Genomic DNA, 22,424 nt, shown 5'->3' with positions numbered 1-22,424 from the left:
TTAGGATAATTTTCTTTCCATGAAACATCTGCGTGCAGAACCAAAAAATATTTCTCGTTGACCCTTAACTAATCGCAAACGACACACGGCGGAACGAAATCGAAGGAAAAGGGAAGCGGAAAAAAACGCACGATAAAACGAAAAGCAACAGAATTTTTTGACACAATAAATCAACCGTTCCTGATGACGCGGGCTTTCCGAGCAGACGGACGGCCCTTCTGCGTGGCTTTCTGAAGCGGTTCGGGGGAGAAGAAGACCATTTTCACCCATTCGCCTTCCCACTTCCATCCATCCATCAGCAGGGCAGCTAAACGCCAAAAGATAAATCTACGAAATTTGATACATTTATGAAAAATCATTTTCAATACAAATGAACACCGAAGGTACCAAGGCATGGGAAAAATGAACAGTAAACTGAAGGAACGCACAATAGATCCAAGATTGTTGAAGTCAACGAAAATAAAGCACGGCAGGGAAAGAAAGGAAGACGGGGAGGGGAAAAGGCATGGAAAAGAAACATAAGGAGACGCGCACGAACATAATTATCTTTACGCCCGCGTGCGTGTGTGTACCTTTCCTCCACCCCATCCACCGAGGAGCGAGCTTCTTACCATACGGAAGTGGTTCATCTTTGCGTTATGAGAAACTAATCACCTCCTAATACCGCGTGCGCACATCGATTAATCATGACGATGAGCTCGCTCCTTGGGTCCCCCTTTCCTTGTCTACGAAACCTGAACACACACACACACACACACACACACGCACGTTAACCAGAGTGCGTGTGGAAGGTGTTTTGGGGATGACCCTTTGAAAGCCCTTCTCGGTCTGGGATAAGAGACGAAGAGAAACGCCTCTGTGTTGCTTACTTTTCCAACGGCTTATTTCCGAAACCTTCGAAAGCATTTGGGAGGTTTTATCTTCTGTTTTCTTTTAAGAAAGACACAAAGCCAACGTCGCCCTATAGCTAATCCCACCGAGCTTCCACACTTTCGGCGCTATTGAGTGACAACTTTCTTTCCTTCCCGGTCAACCGAAGGAGAAGAACTTTGAGGTGGTCGAAAAGGCTCGAGGGATTTACAAATATGCATTCACCAACGCCAACGCCACTTAGTTGGTCAACGTGTGATAATAATGTTGTCCACCGATTCACGTGGCTTCACTTTCTCAAAGGGAAATCTCTTTCTTATTTCTTGTTTTTGTCATGTAGTCTTGGATTTTTCGATTCGATGTATTGCACCACAAGACGATATTTAAACTATCTTTAAGAACGCACACAGTTTTGTTCTTGCTATTAAGGTTCATTAGCTTATGGAAAGCCTGTTAGAGGATTACTTTTTATGAGGATTTTTTAGGAAACATGCAACATCTGCATTCTGAAGGACAAACTCTCCATAAACCACAACAGTTCAATCGCCGGCCACCGAACCTGTTGCCTCGTCCTCTTCCAAATGTCATCAGAATACTCTTGTACCAGACACGCCGTCATCCAAAGCGCCTGTTTTATTGCAAAACAGTCGTGTTTCGTTCTATTGTGGCATTAGCGAGCACAAATAACACCATAATCCTTCCATGCCGAGAAAAAAAACCACCACTGGAGACAATACGAAAAACATTTAATGGCGGGCACAAAGGTGAGATTTTAAATGTTATCACCTGCGGACGGCATGTTGTTTTTTTGGGCAACGGGTTTGATACGCCGTCGTCGAAGTCGTTTAAAAGTCGTTTGAAAATCGGGAATAGAAATACGAGCAGAAATCGCCGACATGTGCATCAATGCGTAAAATAGAAGACAAACGCCAACCATAACGGCCACTCCATAATTCCTGCACGAACTTCTCCGATTTGTCCTGAGTGGCGCTGCTTTTTAATCCTCTTTCGCCGGTGCGCACAGTGACATTCACGTTTTATGGCCACACGAGAGTGGGGTTTTATTTTATTTTTTTCAAACCTAAAATACCCGAAACACGAGTCCAGCTTCTCGGTAAAGTCGTAGCAAAACGTTCTAATGCCCACCGCCGGGGCATTCCCTTGAGCCTCGATCCGTTCCGCCGTTCGGGAGGAATTAAGACACTTTTAATTCTTACTCTCGTGAAGAAATTTATGGCTCTATTTAAAACCAAACACATACACAACGGCGGCCAGAAAGTCGTCACTTTGCATTATTCAAATGTTGCCAAAAAGCAGCTGACAGCGAAACGATCGGTGTGACCTTCGCCGATGCCTGTCGTTATTCAATGCACAAACATGCGAAAACATTATCGCCTGGCTGCCTTTTCCCTGTTCATAATTTAGCGGATATTTTGGACACTAAAAAAACACCGAGCGCAAGTCAAACAGGTCCATTCCCGATGATTCATGTACCGAAACGCATGTAAACCGATCCGATTGGGACAGGGTTTGCGAGTTACTGCTACCGAAACGTTGCCATTGATTCAATTTCCCTCCCAGCGGGAAGTTTGTCCGGCCTTCATCAACCCAAAATGCCACCCTTGTGGAGGTTTTTGCTGTCGTCCTCCAAAAGGCTTCCGTTTGTCTTGCCGAGACGACATTTCTCAGGGAAGTCGGGAGAAACAAAAAAACAGCCATCATGAAAGACATGAGCAATATCGGGCAGGGGATCGGTTGCGAATTGATTTTTCTTAATTTTATTTTTCCTCAAATAAGCGGAAGAAAATGGGCAACAAAAGAAAAACCGAAAGGAAGATCCAACACGTCTCGAAATGACCACCAAATGGGTCAACCGGACACTTGAAGAACGCCGCCCAATTAAGCGTCCCAAAATTGTAACATGGGTCCCATTTGGCGTGGCTTCGGTTTTTGCAAGGATCGGACGCGGTTTGGAAAAATATCGATCAGTCGCAAAGATGCCGCATTGGAGTTGTAGACACTCAACAACAACGAAAAAACACTAGACTCAGACGAAGACACGAGGACAACATATATCGCCTTCCTACGAAGAATCTTATTTGGACGATTGAAGTTTTTGTCTTACGTTGGCAACCGTCGGTCGTCGGAGGAAAGATTAAAAATAATCCCAAACCCCAAAAGAGCCACATGATCGGCTCCCCTCGGCAAAAGGATATGCCAATTTTCGCCTTTTTTGTCTCGAAACAATCGAAACCGCGCGCGTTGCGATGCGTTGCGCGGCGAAGAATGTTTTCTTAATCAAAACATGGTCCTCCGCCTTCCCCGTTCCCGAACTTCGCGCGATCGGCGAGGCGAAAAATTTGCATTAATTAAAATAAATTTATTCCACTCGCAGGCCACAAGCACACAAACCGTTCGGTGCCGTCCCTCTCGATATTTCCCTGCTCATTAACACCCCCTGTCATCAATCTCTTAAGCCAAACGCCACACTCTTTCCTACCCGAGGACGTTTCCTTTAATTGGTTCGGTTGCACTATGTGTCAGCAAATGCTGCAGGAAAATACTGCGTCCCGCTGTATCGCAGATAAAATAAGGCACCACTGCACAACGCCCACCCAGCCCACGGTGGGCGCGGGCGGAGCAGAAAAGGGAGAAACAACAACAAAAAAACAGGCAATCCCAAATCTGCGTGCGCGAATCCGAAGACTTCTTCAGCCCGCAGACGGTGGACGAAAAGTCCGGAGCGAAAATTAATCTTAATCTAGCAAACGGGCACTAAACACGCGGAAAGAAGGAACCTCCCCCTGCAGCTGCTGCAGCACTCCACCCTCCCCCACTGCAGAGCGAAACGCCGAAGAAACAGGCAGGAAACACAAGTGGCAGCATGCGCACCGATCGTGTTTGCATTCTTTTTCACGCGTCGCACACACCGACACACAGCTTCCACCGCTCCGGCGGGATGAAGCATCACCGTCCAACACCGAAAAGAGTGAAAGAGAGAAGGGGTGCAAAGTGATGGAAAAGAAAGACACACTGGCAAGGATTTGCATCGTTCCCCCGAACACGAACGATGCCAACGGTGGCGTAAGCGAGGAACCTTGCACTTTATCGTGCAACATAACTTTTACGCTGCTGGCCAACATACATACCCACACAAACACACTCACAAACACACATTGGGTGGATGGTTGGCGTGTATCCAGTGGCGTGTACATGTATTTGCAAAAATGATAAAAAACGAGATACGAACGGGTGAGAGTAGAATGGAAACTCCACTCGAGTGGAATTGCATAAAATATGCCTGGTATTCACTAATTAAGACCAATTTAATCAATTCACTCTCGCTGCGCTCGCCGCGACACGGACAAAACGGCGACGTTGCGGTGGCAACAGTTGTTGGCAAAAGAAAAAAAAAAGCGACCCGAAAGAAGAAGGCATCGAAAAACAAAACCCTCAACACGAGTGCACAAATCTTACTAATGGGCTCAGGCGTACAGAAAGAGCAACGAAAAGATAGCCAATGTTGCATTCGAGCGACGCATTGCGGAAACGCATCGATAGAAAGGAAGAATAAGGGAGGTTGGTGTGTGCTATTTCGAACCTCGAGCGAAGTCCATTTTAATGATCTTCATTTTTTTTTTTTTACCAATTGAACGGCAATGCCAGAGCAAAGATTAACTACTCCAATCAGCTAACCGATCGGTAAAGGCGGGCGTCTTCTTGAAGCAGCATATTCAAGAACTCCGTTTCTTGTAGGTCTAGGCACTAACTTTATATGCGTGACTGCCTTAAAAAAGTAGTTTAATTAGTAATTTATATCGGAACTTTCCACGCATGATCAGACACGAAGTACCAAGAAATACTTTTTCAGTTCGAGCAATGTTGATATACTGTAAAATGAATTTTCTCTGTGCGAAATAACGAACTACCTATTTTTGTTAGCTTGTTCTTTGCATGTTATTTAAAGAATACGGTATTAAAACAACCACTAATCGAAGAGCTCCTCCTAAAACCCACTGCGAACAAAACGCTAGATAGCAGGGCAAGCTCCCGATTTAATTAATCCACCCTGCGGTAGAACCATTTTACTATCGTCTTCAATTACACAATTTTCCATTCCGGCTGCACCGGAGATGCACCGTCAGATTAAATAAAAAAAAGCAGTTGCGCGCGGAATAAACTTGTACGATCGTGGCTATCGGGTGAAAAAATCAAACATGCTCGATCGTTGTACGCCGTGCTCCCGGGCTGTGCATATCTTCCACCACTCACCACACCGAACAGCGAAATGGGATATCAATTTGCGATAGGGAAACCCATCGATGCCGCTCGATCGATGTTCGACAAACAAAACCGAAGCATGCAAACACCACGCCTAACATCTCCCTTCGCGATGGTTGCATCTGCAGTTGGGTTTCGTCGTTCGTTCGAGGATCTTTTATCATCCAAACACCACTCCACGAAAGAGAAAAAAAGGGAGAGAGAGAGACACTTATCGCCAGCGCGATATCAGCGACGAACATGCTTCGCAAAAGGCCAAAATGACCAATCGAGTATGTTAATCTCCCCGTTGCGCCCGTTTTTAATCGCATAAATAAAACATTAAGAAGAAAGTCCCGATGCACGCCCGTTAGTTGTTGGGCCGGTCCGTTGGTCGTTTCGTGGTTGGATAAAATTAATCCCGATCAAGGCCGTCCGATAGTGGCGTGTTGTTGCTGTGGCGCCCCCTCCCGAAAGCATAGAACCCCAAACCTCCACCATTGAGTAAGGGCAGCAAAATATTAACGTTAGTCTTCAGCGCAGAGGACAAATTTATGCGTACTTTATGCGCATATCCTGAGTGCGATTACGATTACGATCGATTATTCGATTAGCCAGCATACTGTTGTATGCCTTCTTGCGAAAGCGAAAGATGGCTGCCTCCCGTTCTGAAAACTGCAGCGAAACATAGCTGCCTATCAGAGATGATCGTGAACCTCAATGGCACAAGCGCTGCCAGCGATCACGATTATCCCTCCGAGGGTTTAGGTGTTTCGCCGGCGGTGGCGGCCTCAACCCGGCCTCGATAGATCGATAAACATTCCGTTAATTATTACGTATCAACTCGCTTCCACACGAGAGATAGAGAGAGAGAGAGCTGGTGGTGTATGTGTTTACTTTCGAAACCGTGCAATAAACCGACATAGGTTAGGGATCCCTGACTCACCGCGGACCATGTCGTCACTCGCTTGGCCCCGTGTCTTGGTAGCTTTTTCTTTTCTGTCGTGTTAAGGCGGCCCCCCGGCTCGGCCTCGACCCGCGTGCGATCATGCACCAGAATCTATATCGGATACGCCCGAAGGTGTCCCCGCTCTCGCCCAGCTCGTCCGGGTGTCTTGTCCGGGCGCGGTCTCTATTTCTAGCTCAAGGGGACGGACCCGGCTGGTCGATTGCTCGTTGTTGCAGGCGCTCGTGTTTGCCAGCTCCGGTTTTATTGCTGCTACCATTCGAGTGGAAGTGCGCCCGGTACATTCGAAAAGCACTCGGGGCACACCGGGTGACCACACCCAGTGCCAGTAAACCGGGATCCTACCGAGGGCCTGCTGATGCTGCCGTGCGGATCGTGATCAATGTGATCGTGGCACGTTCGAGAATGGCGCACCGTACGAGCGAAACTGTCAGCGTCGGTCCGCGTGTGGAAGCCGACCATCGAGACATTACCATAGTAACCCGCTGAGAACCGGAATACCCCGGAACCGGCCCAAAAGGGTGTTCTACTTCTCGCCAGTGGCATGATCCAATCACTTGTTTGCACTCGCACCTTGTAACATGTCCTTGCCAGCGTCCTGGACCCGTTTATCTCACGGTGATCCAGTTCTGGTAGGAACATGGACCCCGTTTAGAACCACCATGGGACTCACTCACGGGGAGGGGGTTTGGTTGGCGTGCAGGGTTTGAATTTTTAATTAAGTACAATTACTTCACGCGCCACGCCGAAACTGATTTATCATCGGAGCTCGTTGAAGGTTGAACAGGAATTGAGGACAGAATAAGGAACCATCGGACGAAACAAAGTGCTACGATCGTGTACAAGCTACCATGCACTACCCCGCACCCTCTCCTCAAGTGTGAGCTTGCATGTAAAATAATTAATTAGCTACGCTCTCCTGCTACGATCCATTTCGGATTGAGGTGGACTTTCTACTTTGTCGCACAAAACCGCAAAAAAAACTAGTTACAGTGCTCCATTCAAATCCAAACCGCCACCGGGAGTCCATGTTGTCCATTTCGCGTGTTCGTGGAGCTCCATAAAAGAACTTACCGAAACGCTGCTCACCGGGAGCTAAAAAGAAACCGCGGTCGAAAGCTCAAGCCGCAGAGCACGCAACTCAATCTCGATCGAGCGGGCAGAGCAGAGGAGAAGATCAAGTAACAAGTAAAGGACTGGATACAAAAAAAAACTAAATCTTACAAGAGTGAGGAATAAGAAGCAATGCGGGTTTACGAGCGGGCATGAACCGTACCGAGAAATTAACTTTACGATCAATTCACGCGAGCATCACGCTGTCACCTCGCGCACCATATACCGCCTGGAAAAGCGATCCGTTTTAGGGCACATAAAAGCTCCGGACCGCCAAGATCTAACCCCGAACCCGTCTGGCCCGTTGGAGTGGAGGGCAGGAGGGTGTTGCGAGAATGATTGAAGCGGTGGCAACCCTGCCCCTTCGGTGACGGTTTGAAGTTGCTCAAGAAGTACAGAAGAATAATGATCCGCACTTCCCAACTTCCAGCGCCAAAGAAACATTGGAGAACCTTTTGGGCTCGGGTCTTGCGTAACGGCGCATGTCTTATGCACCACATTCTTGCCAGGGGAGTCGGGGTTTTGGTTTATGGCGCGTCAGGACATAAAATTAGATTAGAAATAACGACAATCCCAACACCGCACACCGAGCCCTGTGTTAAGACAACAACAACTTCAGTCCGTGTTGAAAACGGAAAATTATCCAATCTAAGCTCGTTCTACAAACATTATTACCAGGCAGCGTTTACACATTACACGCACAGTGGGGAGCGTAAGCATCTGGACGGCAACTACCCTTTGGCTGGAATGACACACGGGATTGGACATACGATCGAGGTTTAATGTTTATAGCGTTGTGATTAAATCGTTTCGGGCGTCAAGCTGCCACACTTAATTATTTCCATCCGATGGATCGGAGATTTAAGTTAAGCTTGTTTTGTTTTAAAGTGTCAAGTTGTATGGGACAGATTTTTGGGATCACCATAGGAGTCCCTGTCGATTTTGGATGAAAGTGATCCTGATTCCAATCTTTGATTTATAACCTCAATAAATTCTGCTGTTCCTCTTGATTGAATAAAGATCAAATTTTACCATCAACCTTTTACCGAACGAACATTGACTGAGACTCTGTCAAAGATCAACTTCCTGTAGACGAATCGATTCATATCGTGACTATCAAATCTTTTCTGCCATGGTTTCTTATCTGATGGACTACAAACCTTTAGAGATAAGATGAACTAAATATCAAATACAGTAAAAATGTACTTTAATTTTGACCTCATTTCGATGCCTCTCGAAATCTCTACGTTTATAGGTCACACAGGAAGGTTCGGGTTTGGCACATCTGGCAGACTGAAGTTTCTCTCGCAAAAATGATTACAGCTTATGCAAATCTAAAAGATACGGATTAAATGAGAGTGAAATGTACAATAGATCGAAATTTTAAGCAATCTGGCCCTTGCCAAACCCTACAGCAGCAACTTCTACCAGTACCGTAAGTTCTCAGCTGGCGAAGTTCCAAGCCAAAGGCTAATTTCACTTATCATCATCATTCTTCCTGTCTCACCATCCTGGTACGTTCGTAAATCTGGTGGAAAATTGAAATTAGTCTCGATCGATTCCGGGCCGTCCGGTCATGTGATATGATTGATTGAATTTTTCCCACACACATGCCGAGCTTGGGCGAGAACGGAAAGTTCACTCTCGCGATCGTCGAAAAAGTTTTCCATTACCGACCATTAGTCGGGACTTTTTTTTGGAGGCCTGCTTCTGGAGCTAAATGTTTCTCTTCCCCGAACGGCTCGAGTTCCCAAAGGCAGATGAACCGATTAATCCGGATCATTTGGCCGCTTATTAGATTATTGGACACCCCTTCGTTCTTTAGTCCTCTCGCGCTGCCCAACCATCGCTCCCAACACACCGAAAATGAGAAGTAGGAACCGGCGGACCCAAAAATTGGTTCCACCAGGTTCGATCTTTTCCGCACGGTTTTGGTGATTCGGCTGCGTCATCGCTACTAATCATCGCATCACAGTAGGCACCTCGTGGAAGTGACGATGGAAGTCTTCAGCGTACTTCCAGGAATTTATCGAGTAGCCGCAGAATCCCACTGTGTAACCCGTTTTTTCGGATCACCTGTTTAAGGTAACCTCGATATACCCATGGAAACGAAACTGTTTTGACAGCTGCGGCGGAAGAAGTGCATCCGAAATCCTTTGGATCAACAGTGAACAAAATTTCCCGTTCTTTTTGTGTCAATCTTTAACGTCCGCAATGCCACCTGATTCAAACGTAAACTTTCCTAAGCTCATCGACAATGTGTGCAGCGGTAAAGGCTCCATTGATTGCTGTGCCTTACGCCAGCTACTTCATATGATGGTGGCACGCATGGGTCCAGTCAACCAGCCAACACCACAGCGAGGAAACCTGCGTACCGGAAGTACCGGAACCTCGGGCTCGAACTATCGCGTAACGATCGATGGTCGAGGACTGAATAAAGGTGTTTCGAAATTCGAATCAACAACCTCGTTCTGTGGTTGCTCCTCCTCCCGAAGGAAGGAACCATCGAACCAAACCCAAAAGGATCGTGAACAAGAAGTGATTCTTTGTAAGCTGGAAAGGGTACAGAAGATGCTGCAAGAGTTGCAGAAAAAGCTGGATCGGTTAGAAAAGCTTCAATCGAAATCACCATCGAACGAATTGTTGGGAAGGATTTCGTCTAACACCGAAATCTCTGGAGGAGTTGGCAGTAGAAGTAGGAACATACGGAAACACTACTGTGGCGTTGGTGTACCTCCCAACCAGCAGTAGCATCGTGAAATAAAACTCTAACTTTAGACATTCAAATGTATCAAAGTACACATGGAAGAAAGTTTTTTCAAATTTCCCAATAGAATTTTTAATCTAGAGCACATCTTTTTAGTAAAAACATTTTCATTCAAGTTCCGTTGTCCTATCCAATTACAGTAGTTCTTTTGGACTAAATCACCAGGCATCATTAGATGCCAAATACCCTAGCTCTAACGGTGTTATAATGGACAATTACTCGAATCCCAGTGAACTAATTCTACTTGTCGACGAAGCTATCGGTATACCAGATGGAATAATCAATTGTGTTGAGCTAAACCGTTTACTCAAGCTGGTTGTAACAAACGGTCAACAAGAATTGGAAAATCATCGTTTAATTCAAGAAAATCGTCTGAAAGCCCTGGAGGAAGCGTTTGCGGAACTAAGCGAAGCAATGGACCAGTTCGAAGATTTACAACCAAATGTGCAAGAAAAAGAAACAAGTCCGGAAGAAAACCAGGATGCTACGGAAACCCGACAAGATAATGGAAAATCAGAAGAAATTGAGTCAGGTCTAGAGGATACAGAAAATCTTGCGGAAAACCTACACAATGATGAACAAGTGAAAGAAGTTGAATCTACAGCAGAAGATAAACTGGAAGCTACTGAAAAAGAACAAGTTAATGAAGCAAGCTCTCCAGGTTTGGAGGAAAGGAGAGAAACGTCAGGGGAAAAGGTTCAATCGGATGTGCCATCAACGATTGTGATCGATGAGACGGAAAAGTGTCACATGAACGAAGAAAAACTACTCACCGTGATTGGAGTATTGGAGGGGCGTCTTGAAAAAGTGGAAGAACTATTCTGCCAAAAACTCGATCGCCTAACCAATGAATTCCACGAGTTCCAAGCAAAGATCGTCCACAAGCAGACCAACCTGGAGGAAGTAACATCGACAGCTTCGATGCAGCACATCACCAACTCTACGGAGCAGATGAACAAGATGGAAAAGTTCTCCAGCCAGCTGACGGAACTGCATCACCAAATGGAGCAATTGCTAAGCCACAAGGATCAAATCCCAGTACGGTTGGAAGCGTTACTAGAAGAGAAGCTGAAAACGGTGGAGTTCGACGCCTCGGGAAGGAATACTCTGGTGAAGCGAGTTGATAATTGTGCAACCGCCACAAAGTCCACATCTCGCGTGAAGGAATCCGCTGCAACGACACATGAAGTGATGGAAAATTTAAGTTGCCTCGCCTGTGATGCGACGAATGTGGTGCAGAGGATGCGCAACGGTGGACGGTATGTGACTCCTCGAACGAGCGCAAAGTTGGCCATCGTGGCACGAAGGCTGCAGGAATCACAGGACCTGTATCCACTGCCTGCAAATCGTCGAGAGCGTACCTGCGGGGGTTCCTACACGGTCGTAAAACCGAATGAACGTGTATTTCGTCAAGTGAACTTGAAGCTCGAAGGCTCCAAACTAGACGATCCAAGTAAACCGCAACACTAGTGAATCGTAGTAGGTCGTTTCGTACGAACCACTTAGAAATAGTCTTCATGAAAATCTCAGTAAACAAAGCATTCGAAATTAGCAAAGTACCCAAAATTATTAGTACCATTTAAAAATGTCCTCGTTACGACCCAAGATGAAACCAGTGAAACCCAAAGTAAGATGCGTCGGTGACGAGGGATTCGAAGCGTCCGGAAACAGTGGACGATGCGCCGGTGGCCATCACACAGTGACACTCCCCGAGGAGCGTATTTTCCGCAACATTTGCTTTAATCGAACTGAAGGGAAATCTTCACATGCGGGACGTCCCAAATTGAAACAGCTCACCAAACAACGACTTTAAACGATTGAAGGTAGTGCGTGTACTAAAATAGAATAAAGCATTATAAACAGGTCTTTTGTAGAACTTTTAAACCAATCGTTCTGTATCAATACTAACCAAGTCGGTTTCCTTCTTTCTCCTTCCAGATGGTGGTGCCATTTTGACGATGACAACTACGTGAACATTCCACGACTCGTGCGGATGCTGGACGACTACAGTCCGACGCAGGATTGGTACCTAGGCAAGCCGAGCATATCTTCGCCGCTGGAGATTTTCCTCGATAATGTAAGTTGAACAATACCCCTTTTAGCTATTGAAGGCATTTTTCCCAATTTATTCTGAAATTGGATTAATAATCCTGTTAGATTTTAAACTCATTTCACCCACTTTGTAACGAAATATCCTGTCTAGTTTCGAACGAACGATGATCAATGGTGTTTCTCTTCGGCAACGAGCCGAAATAAATGATCCACCTGATATCGATCGATCGGTATTCCAAAATACCTGCTACCGTTAGAAGTAACACCACCGAACGTGGCCTTTCGAAAATCCGGTGGCAAAAGCGGGTCAGATTCCATCAGATTTCATAATTATTTCGATCAGTTCCACTTGATCTTCGATCGATGATCACAAATATGAGAACCTGCCCTGGCATCTCGCGGAAGATCTCTCGCATTTGAACCCCCTGTGGTGATGCCGATCGCAGGTTGTTGGTTACTTCCTTCAGATACCGAAGCTCCGATCAACGTATTCCGTCTCGCGAATCCAAGGTATCGATTTTTGGCGACATCCACCATCCAGCCAACGCCATCGATCGAAATTCCGTCGCAAAAGTGGCAAAACTGATATAAAATTAAAAGAGAATAAACAAATCACTACCGTGGCGCCGCAGGGGGGAAGCCACAAGGAATCAAGATTTCGATCGGACGATGATTGAGCAAGGCGGACGGCGTGAACGCAGGCGTAGAATGGAGCGACATTTCTTTGGGCTGTGAATAAATTCGACATCGGGTCTATCAATCGCACACCCGGACCCGGCCAGACCTTGGCGTTACGTGGCCGAGGGCGTCATGCTGCGTTTATGAGGCGCTTCTTTCGATGCTCGACTCCGATGGCCTTCGACGGGGGTCGTAAATTTGGAAGCGGAGCGAAGTTGAACGGAGCCATTAAGGAGCGGGTGATCTTTAGCTGATTTTCTTTCACCCCATCCGGAGCGCCAATTTTTCACCGTGTAAAACGCGTCGAGAAAAACCGCCTTTTTCGAGCGACCCCTTTCTTCCGAGGCCGAGAATAAATTAGCAACATTTCACTAAGCGCGCTGATTACCTCGGGATTACCGAAATTGGATCGTCCCGAATGGGAATGTGGTTCGATTAGCCGGTGCTTTTTAATCGGCCCGGGTGGAAATCATTTGTCGTAACATTTCTCTTCTGGTGAGTAGAGTGTGCGCTCCGCTTCTAATAAATTTAGAGTAGAAATGAATTAAGGCGCATAATGTTCACCGGCTCAGTATGTTTCCTCTGGTTGTTTTTCATTCCCCTGGCATGAACATGGCGTTTGGGGTCGTCCAGCCGCTAATTTAACTGTGAATTAATTTCTAATTTATCACACGCCGTTTGTTCTGTCGATCGCCCCTTTTCCGAACGTTCATTTACAAACTTTTTTTCTTACCATATGAAAAGAACTGACTTTCCAAATCCTCCCCGAACAATCTGCGCAAAGCTCACGTGTGTCCACCGAAGTTTCTTCCTCTTGGAACGATGACGAAACCACGACGAGCTCACCTTAGGGGTGGTGAGGCTCCCACTCTTGAAGAAAGTGATTAAAATGAAAAATAACCCACGAAGAATCGTCCCACGGGCGCATCATTACGTACGGCATCACAAATCTCCCTGGGCTGGGGATTATGTCCAGACGGACACAATAACAAAAAAAAGCACAACGCCACATACGTAGGCGCACAAATTATAATCGATGATTTATCGATTATGAAATTGGTCACCATTGTCTAGGAGCGCCTTCGAAGGTTTCACCGTAAAAAAGCCAGCGCGCCAAGAAGCCACCCCGTCTAGGGTAGGTTTAGTTTTTTCTTGCAATTTTCTTCAACGCTTTTTGATTATTGTCACAAGATGGGTGTTTTTCTTCGCTGCTTTTTTACCTCCTAATAAAAAATGACAGTAATGGCGACCACTTTCATTAACTGCGTAATGAAGACGGCCTACCGTGTCGCCGTGCTAAAGAGCGATTTATAACTCAATTATTTGATTTATGCTTCACGTTGTGTTCAACTTGGTTCCAACGATTACCTCCGAGCTAAAACGAAAGCCCATGGGAAGATTTGAATTATTCCTTGGATAAATTGAAATGATGATGTTCCGGTGGAAAAATGGCAAACCCTGCTACCAATCCGTATAAGCAGGTTAATTCTAAATCAAAGGCCACCAACTAGAAACTTTATTGCACCAAGCCTACCAATTAAAAAGACTGCGAATTGTGGCAAACCAGTGGCAATTTCACAATGCCCGTGCTCGACACGCTTTGGTGCGCAATTTTCGATGCAGTTTTCCCCCAATTAGTGTTGTTTGGCCGCTAGCATCAAGTCCAGGATAACTAGTGCGATTTAAAAAAATAAAAGAAAAAAGTGCTGCTTTTTGTGCTTTTGCTAGTCGTAGAGCTGCGCGAAACCGAATTGTACACCCCAATTTATTTACTTTTTTCGTCCAACAAAAACATGGTTTCGAAATTGGACAGAATTTTAATGATCAGCTAGCTCGAATAAGATTTTTATGAGCTCTCCAATGATGATCGGCGTCCGCCGACGAAGATGAAGATGGCCACGAGATGCGATAAAGGTTCCCTTTCACGCGGCCCGCTATCGATCGGTCATCTCGGTGGCCGCGCTTCGGAGCAGCCAATCGAGGAAGGATAAAAATTAGCACCTTCCGATCATAGACACGGCGGACATGGCGAACGTCATTCTTCGGTCAGCTAGCGTAAGAGGGACGCGGGGAGGGGGAGACAGATCGTACATTAAACCGAACCTAATTAACGGAATGAAGCCCCTAACGGTGCGCACCCTATGATCCAATGAGGGGCCGCCCGCCAAACGGTTCGGGGCGACCGGATGGCTGCGATTTTATGGTACGTTAAATCAAATCCCCTCCGCCCAGCCGGACCCGGGGGTTGATCCGATCCGCTACGGGATATCGGCGTTGTCGGCGCGTTGATTCTAATGCGATTTTCTTCGATGATTTGACGGGTGACGGATTGGCGTCGGGATTGAATCGGATGCCGGGACAGCGCACGGGGCAGCAAGAGGGAGGGAGGGAAAGTCACACATCAGTAGCTCCACGCCTCGGTAGGCCTCTAATCGGCCCACGACCGTTTTCGGCGTTTCGATATCAAACGGGATGGCGGTTGATTTTTTTTTTTCTTTACTCTCTAACTTTAATTGTTAGAATCATTTCCCTGCCGTTTCGGAGTCGGGCCAAGAACGCAGGATTTTAATTGACTGATCACATCTTTTGGGCCGCTGCTTCGCCCCGCGAAGAGTATATTTGTGGTCATGCCAACGATACAACGAATGGACAATTCCCAGTTCAAATCCAATCCATCTGCTCGCATCACTCAAACTTACACTAGTTCGTCCCAGTGCGTTACTAAACTTACCCAACTGGACGAGCAACAAGTTCGACTCCCGCGTGAACGCGTGAAACAATTCGCGGAAAGAACCGCCAACTACCAGAACTGGCCACAAATCTCACCAAATTGCATGTTATTACCCCGGCCGGGTTGTTGGCGCTCGGGCAGCCCTTCGGACGACCCTTCAGAAGACAACGGTACGGCCGCTAGGGCATCGTAAATTATGCTACAATTACTCACACAACCCACTCAGCCCGAAAATGGTTGCGGAAAGGGGGGCTGGGATGGAAATTCAAAATCCCCCCGAAACAGGGGTTGGCAAAAAGGAAGGAGGAGGAGAAAAGTGAAAATGAAAGAAAAAAAAATTAGGACAATTGAGAAAACAAAAATATTCAACCCAGGTTTCAAAAGATTGAGGCACCTTTTATATCGCTAATTTTAAAAGTATTGCTAAAAAAATTATTTTGATACTGATATTTACTAACAAATTCACAGTTAGTAGTTTTAAAGGGCAATTGGATCTACTTTTCGCAATTCAAAAATATGTGATAGCAGAACTGTTTAAATCAGGATCATTGAGCGAGCCGCAGGTTGCCGACCACTGCCTTTTGCTAGAAAAAACCTAACGCAACCCATCACCAACCTGTTGCACAATGCGCGTTCGGAACGATTGGCTTCGGAATAAAACATTCTTCATTCGTGTCGTTGGAAAGGGCTCCCCTTTTCTTCCACTTCACTTCCTTCAGCTGAATTTCTTCACGATCATCTAACGGAAAAGCTCTTTTTCCCCCTTTTTGATCTTGATCGTCAGCTTGGGAGCCCCAGTCAAAGGTTACGTTGTCCGCAATTGTCCGACGCGATGGAAAATTGAGCAAAGTGTGGAGGGTGCGCGGAAGTCAGGGAGGGAGGGGAGGGGGGCATTTGAGCTCGCCAAAGTGGGCAATTGATTTTGACGTTTCCGACATCCATCATAATCCGGTCCGTGTGCGCGCGCGCGCTCGCGCGATCCAGAAAGAAAACAGAATGCGCCCGACAATTGACGGCTGCTTTCGGTTGGCTGACGGCGTTGGGTTGTTTAGATTTTCCTCCCCAGCTTGCCCCCCGGAAGGAGGTTTGGCCTCTTTCTTGCTGGATCCTATTGCGTCGCGTTTGTAACCACGACCAATTACAGGTTTACTTACAGGCTCGCTCGGCTTTGGTTGCTTTTCTTCGCTTTTCCCGCGTCGAATCGGAAGTAGCACAGACTGACGGCCACCATTTCGCGCTGCCAAGGATTGACAGCATGAATCCGAAACCGACTGGTAACCCATTCGCTCATCAATCGCGGTGGACCCCGTTTGCTCATTATTTCCAACATCCCTCCCCCGAAATTGGTGCATAAATCTGATCAGCGATGGCCGAAGTTGAAAGCTTAATGCCAGCCGTTTCTTTTTCTTGCTCGAATTTACCAGAGCAAACACACCGACAAAAAAAAACAACAAAATTAATATAAATACAAACGGTGGCAGGAAGCGGCCAGCAGTAACAAGCCGACGGCTCGGATCACGGCAATTGATAGGAATTGGGAGGCATCAGAGGGATCATTCGTTTGCGACTCGAAGGCTACAAGAGAACAACAGTTCTCCCTCCTCCTGGCAGCTCGGAGCTGGCACCGGAAACTTCTGATCCAACATGGTCACAGATTTACCGGGCATGATAAATCCTGCCCTCTACTGTTGGACGCCATAAGAAATGGGACCTAAATTGCGACGAAAAATTGCTCCAGCTCGCGACAAAACCCCAACGAGAAAAACTTAATCAAGATTACATTGAAACGATTTTGGGGAGATTTTTCTTGTTTTCCTTCTTTCCTTTGCTGGATATTCGAACCGGTATAAAGTCAGCAAATGAAATTTGATGATGAACGGAAAGGAAATGTCACATTTATTTACCGACAGTTAAGCGGGGCTTTGATTGGGCCGGGATGGGGTTTTCAGGCAGTCGGGCATTCGCTTGCGGCCGACGGAAGAGAGACTGTCCACCACTTTGCCGATGTGTCCTTCCGTGGGGTTGGGTTTGTGCAGCTAAAGTCATGTATTTGACGCAAACCTTTCAATTAGCGGACAGTGGCCACCATAATTTGTAAGAGACTTCCTTTGGTAAATCGCTTTTATCTACGAACGTTCGCTTTCGACCAAAACACGTTGGATTAAAATATTTGTTTACCAGCCCACAAAGATGTTAGAAAAAGGCTCACTTACTACAGTAAACTACTTTACACTAAACTACAGTAAAGAAATGGAAAAACAAATTTGCACCGTGTATAGTATTTTTGCAAAAAAAAATTCACAATTTTGTTCGTTATTGAAATGATAAATTTACTAATCTATTGCTATCTTTTAATTAAATTATTTTGAATTTGGCGTTGAAGCCCTCTTTGTTACTCCAAGTGTCTTCTACTAAATAAAATACACGTTAAAATATACGTTTTTGAATAATGGAATTATATTTTTCCAAAAATGTTGATCAAAATGTTGCAATGCTACGTGTTTCCTTTTCCATTTTCGAAAAGGACAACTTTTAATAAGAATTAATCTTTCGAGTTTTCGACCAAATAAATGATGCTTCTCTTGAAGCAACCAACGGAACAACTGTTCAACATGGCAAGTGACATGAAGTCGCTCCCGAGGACCACACAAATCTACATCTTATCAGTGCACACAAATCTGCACGGTCATTGACGCCTCCACACCCGAAGCCGAATGCCCGTGCTTTGATTCATTTGTCATTCGACTCAGCGATTCTGTGTGTCCTTTACCGACTTGAATTTAGAATGCAACTCGAGTAAGTGCTTGTGAAGATCGCGCCTTAAGATGAGTCCAAACGCCAAAGAAGAAACAGGAAGTAAAATGAAAAGACAAAACGGGAAAACTCCCACTTACTAACCACAGCCAACTTCGTCGTGTAAACAAATTGGCACTGCAGTTTTAAAAAGCAAATAAAATTACCCCAAACACGTGTACTTGCTTTCGGTAAACCAGGATTCGTGAACACCTTCCAGGGGTCCCTAACGGTTGGCGACAAACGACGCAGGATGATGCGTGAGATCAGCCGTAATAATGCGAACCGACGCCAACGCCTTCAGCCTGAACGGAAACCTGAAGCCGCGGAACAACGAACGTCACGCACGGTGCAAAGTATGAATAATGATCCGCGCGGAACGACGGTCCAGGGCTTTGGAAGGAAACGACGACTGACCACCAATCACTCAACGGAAATCATTACCCAGTGGAAAGAGACCCAGGGGACGGAAGCTGAGTGAGACGATGTCCACAGACGGTGGACACATGTCCGCCAGAGCGTCTGTATGTGTGTGTGTTTGTGCGTTTCCGATCGCCGGATAAGCCTGCTGGCACCCGGACCATGTTTCGGATGGGATGTCCGAAAACGAACAAAAAAAACCCCTTTAAAACATGTCCCCCAGAGCGCCCTGGGAGCGTTTGCGCAGTCACTTTGCGTAATCATAAAAGTGGCGCAAACGGACAACACAAAAAAAAAACAACCAAAATTGCCACCACGCAATGACACTCTTTATTTTTTTGCGGGAACATTGCTGGGGGGGACATTTTCTTCTCAACCTTTTTTTTAACTGGCCGTTCTTCTCCGCCAAAGCGAAAGATCTACACGTTTCTGATAGCAAACGGCAGCTCGTTCGGTAGCCAAATTGTCTTTCTAAAAAGAAGTCCGAACAAAAAATAAAGAGAAAAATATTATTAGCTTGTTTCTGCGTGTTTATCTCGTTTTTTCACCACTTGAAATCTTCCGGCGATGACTCTCGGGAAAAGGTGAAGGAGACGCGACCAAAGAATGCTGCTGGTGGATTGATGATTAATTGATTGAAGATGGAACGCAGGGGACATTGTGTGTCTCTCCCCTCTCCGTCCCGGGACGAAACCGGCCACTCGTCAGGGTTTACGATTGATTGAACATATCAATCAAATAGCCAAACCGGAACAGGGAACGCACTCGAAACCCGATGCTGCGGGTTTCTAGGCAGACGAGACCACAGCCCGTAAGCATCGGGGGTTAATTTAATCCAATTAAACTAAAACCTCTTCTCGTCCCTCCTAAAGGCTGTGTAATATTTCTGCGCATTTGAATGGTTCCTCTAGCGAGGTTGCATTCGATATTCCGCATGCACCCAAGGGGAAGTGAATTAAGCGGGTTGGATTTACATGTTAAGAAAAACAACACGTCTGAAAAATGACCACCACCACCTTACAGGAGCAAGCAAGGGAGAGAGGGGGATCGTGAAGGGAATGGATGGACTGTCCATCAACCAGAAACCTCGCCGCTAAACGATGACTGACAATGTCCGGTGGTGGTCATTGGTTTGTGTCGTTCGTTCCGGCGAAACGAAAAGCGATCGGGCTGAGGAAAAGCGAAGGGATGATCCACATCCGCCCCCGGTGGAAGCATAAAACAATAGCCACCGTTCCCCCGGGCGGGACGCGATGATCGCCGGACGCTGGCATTCTCGAATTATGTCAACCGAGCGAAGGTGAGCTCGTAAATCATCGGTCACCCAAAACTCAAAACAAACCGTCGGAACAGGAGTCGGAAACAAACCTTTCGGGGAGAAAATAAATTTCACCGGAATAAAAAACAAACCAGCAAAGGGTAAGGAGGGTCACCAGGAAGGTGCAGAAGGGTTTGTAACTTGGAGGACAAGAAAAATCCATACACCTACGCGAGCAAAAACTGGAACGAAAAACAGAAAACAAAAGGAAAAAACCCACAACAACCCACTCGAATAAGACACCACGACTCGTTGAGGAAAGCGCAGGGGGAGGGAATGTGTCCTTAAGAACGCGACGATGGCCACTCGAAGCCAACGGTTTATTTCCGACCCGGATGGGCAGCGGAGAGACGGAGGCCAATTGACCAACCGAAACGAAGATCAGTGTGGTGCGGTTTGTCCCTTTTCTGGCTGCCAAAGGGATGCTTGACAACTATGTCCCGGGCTCGCTCTAGCTACTTTGGCGTTTTTGTTTTATTATCTCGTGATTTTGTTTGATTTCTGGCACAGCGTACTCTTTGCTTATGGGAACTATGGACGCCAAAGGTGGACGAAAGTTCGTACAAAACACTGTGCAAACGATGTATCTTGGGCCACAGGTCTTGAAGTCAGTTTATCCCTGAGCTGCTCAATTTACTCAAAAAACAATTATTTTCATAAATACTTATTTCCATGGTGGTGGAGTCGAGGAAAAATAGAGATGAGTGAAATAATTGGAACAAAACAAAAATAAATTTATAAAACTGTACTCTTGTACTGTGAGTAGTGAAAGTCCTCTGGTAAAACTAGAAGGATCCCCCTCTCCCCTCTAGCTAATACGTTTGAAAATATATTAAAATCGAATGATCGAAAACATGTATTTCATCCTGCTACAACTTTTGTCCCTTCCCTCAAACGTAGTCAAGCCCATAGTCCCTTGATCGTCTTTGAGCCGCATTACGGGCAATGAAATGATGAGCTTCCACCGCGACCGTGCTCCACAAACAAACAAAGTCATCCGATCGGGGCCGGAATATTTGTGTTCGTACGTTCGCGTACGACCGATCCACTCGGATGCAGCATCATAAGCGAAATGATGAAGTGAATGATAAATAAACCCATTCCGCGACCCAGCAGCCACCCTTCAGGGTTGGTTTCTGCAACCGAGGGGGGGAGGGAGAGAAAGCAAGTGGAACGACACGGAGTGTCACCTTCGAGTTGCGCACCGTCGACGGTTCCTGCAGTCGGCGAATGTAGTCGCACACATCGGTCAGCTCCTCGTCAGTTCTCGTCAGCACGCGAGAGGAAAAAGAAGGTGGTAACGAGGAGTGGATGGGGGGGCTCAAAACAAAAACATAAACCTACTAAATAAATAATTCAACACACGCCACGGCGCGCAAGAAGAGTCAACCCAGTGCGGTTCCATAACACACACTCGTCTTGAGGCGAAAGATGAACTTCGGTCCAAGTGTGGCTTCTGGTCGAACAGTACGGGGATGCTGTGGATCAAGTGTCTTCCGCCATGCAACCATTGAACCTTCTTTTTCTCTGCCTCTCTTTTGCCCCGCTTCATTCCCATCCATTTTCCACCATAATTCCACCGAAATGCATTTAATGTGTAACGAAAGTTTGAACCACCTTCTCGCTGATCTTTTTCAAGTTTGCAAGTTCGATTGTTTTACGTGCGGGAAGGAAAGATAACGGACGATAGAAATCAAAACAACAACCCCGTTGCAGTGCACACCATCGTCATGAATAAAGATCGTCACCACGATCGATCAATCCCGGGCGGCAGCAAACGGCGTGCTTATCGGAATCGGCCCGGAAAAACGGTTACGAAAAACCGGGCACAAGAATATCAATCAAACGAGCTCGAGTTTGGGGAGAAATATCTCGTGAAGATCTCGGTTTCCCATCGTTGTACGGTGTTTTCTTTTACTTTTACTCGAGACGCAATGGTTTTTCGGGTCGATTTTGGTTTGGGGAACCGAATTGAATTAAAATCGAAACAAGTACCGCCGGGAGCCTCCCTTGTTTGGTTTATCCAGCCAAATATGGGTTTCGAGTTCGAGTTTTAGATTCGTATCAGAAGATCGTATTCGGCAAAGAAGAATAGTTTTTGTAAGTTCCTCCTTCGGCGAGTCAAATCGAGCTCGAAGTGAAAGACTTAATCAAAGGCGGAGGCTAATTTCTTCGGAAAAGTATCTAACAATTTAGTTTAAGCACTCATTTTGAAGCGGACGAACTCCTCCTCGTTTATCTAAATTAAAGCCCAAACCATCAATTGGCTTGAAACAATTCCTCCGGACGGCCGGCGGAAACCATTCTGTTGTGTTTTCGCGACCAATTTGGCGCAATTCGTTCCGGCTGCACTCCGTCACTCGAGGTCACAGTCTCAATAAGCTTCAATTGATTTGCCCAATCAATTCCCCTTTGAGCTCCCCCCTTTTGTTTTTGGCTCACACTCCTCTCCATC

The 22,424-nt window shown here is 46.3% G+C and overlaps 1 protein-coding gene across 1 annotated transcript in view; it reads left to right on the top strand.

Moving 5' to 3' along the window:
- Positions 1 to 22,424, top strand: part of LOC131294984 (fringe glycosyltransferase) — a 124,555-nt gene that overhangs the window by 101,457 nt on the left and 674 nt on the right. Inside the window, exon 5 of the mRNA XM_058323041.1 lies at positions 11,916 to 12,054. Coding sequence (XP_058179024.1) covers positions 11,916 to 12,054 — 139 coding nt within the window. The remainder of the gene's footprint in view (positions 1 to 11,915; positions 12,055 to 22,424) is intronic.

This window comes from Anopheles ziemanni, chromosome 2 (genome assembly GCF_943734765.1).
Source record: "Anopheles ziemanni chromosome 2, idAnoZiCoDA_A2_x.2, whole genome shotgun sequence".
Classification (NCBI taxonomy): Eukaryota; Metazoa; Arthropoda; class Insecta; order Diptera; family Culicidae; genus Anopheles; species Anopheles ziemanni.
This window is presented reverse-complemented; position numbering and strand designations above follow the sequence as displayed.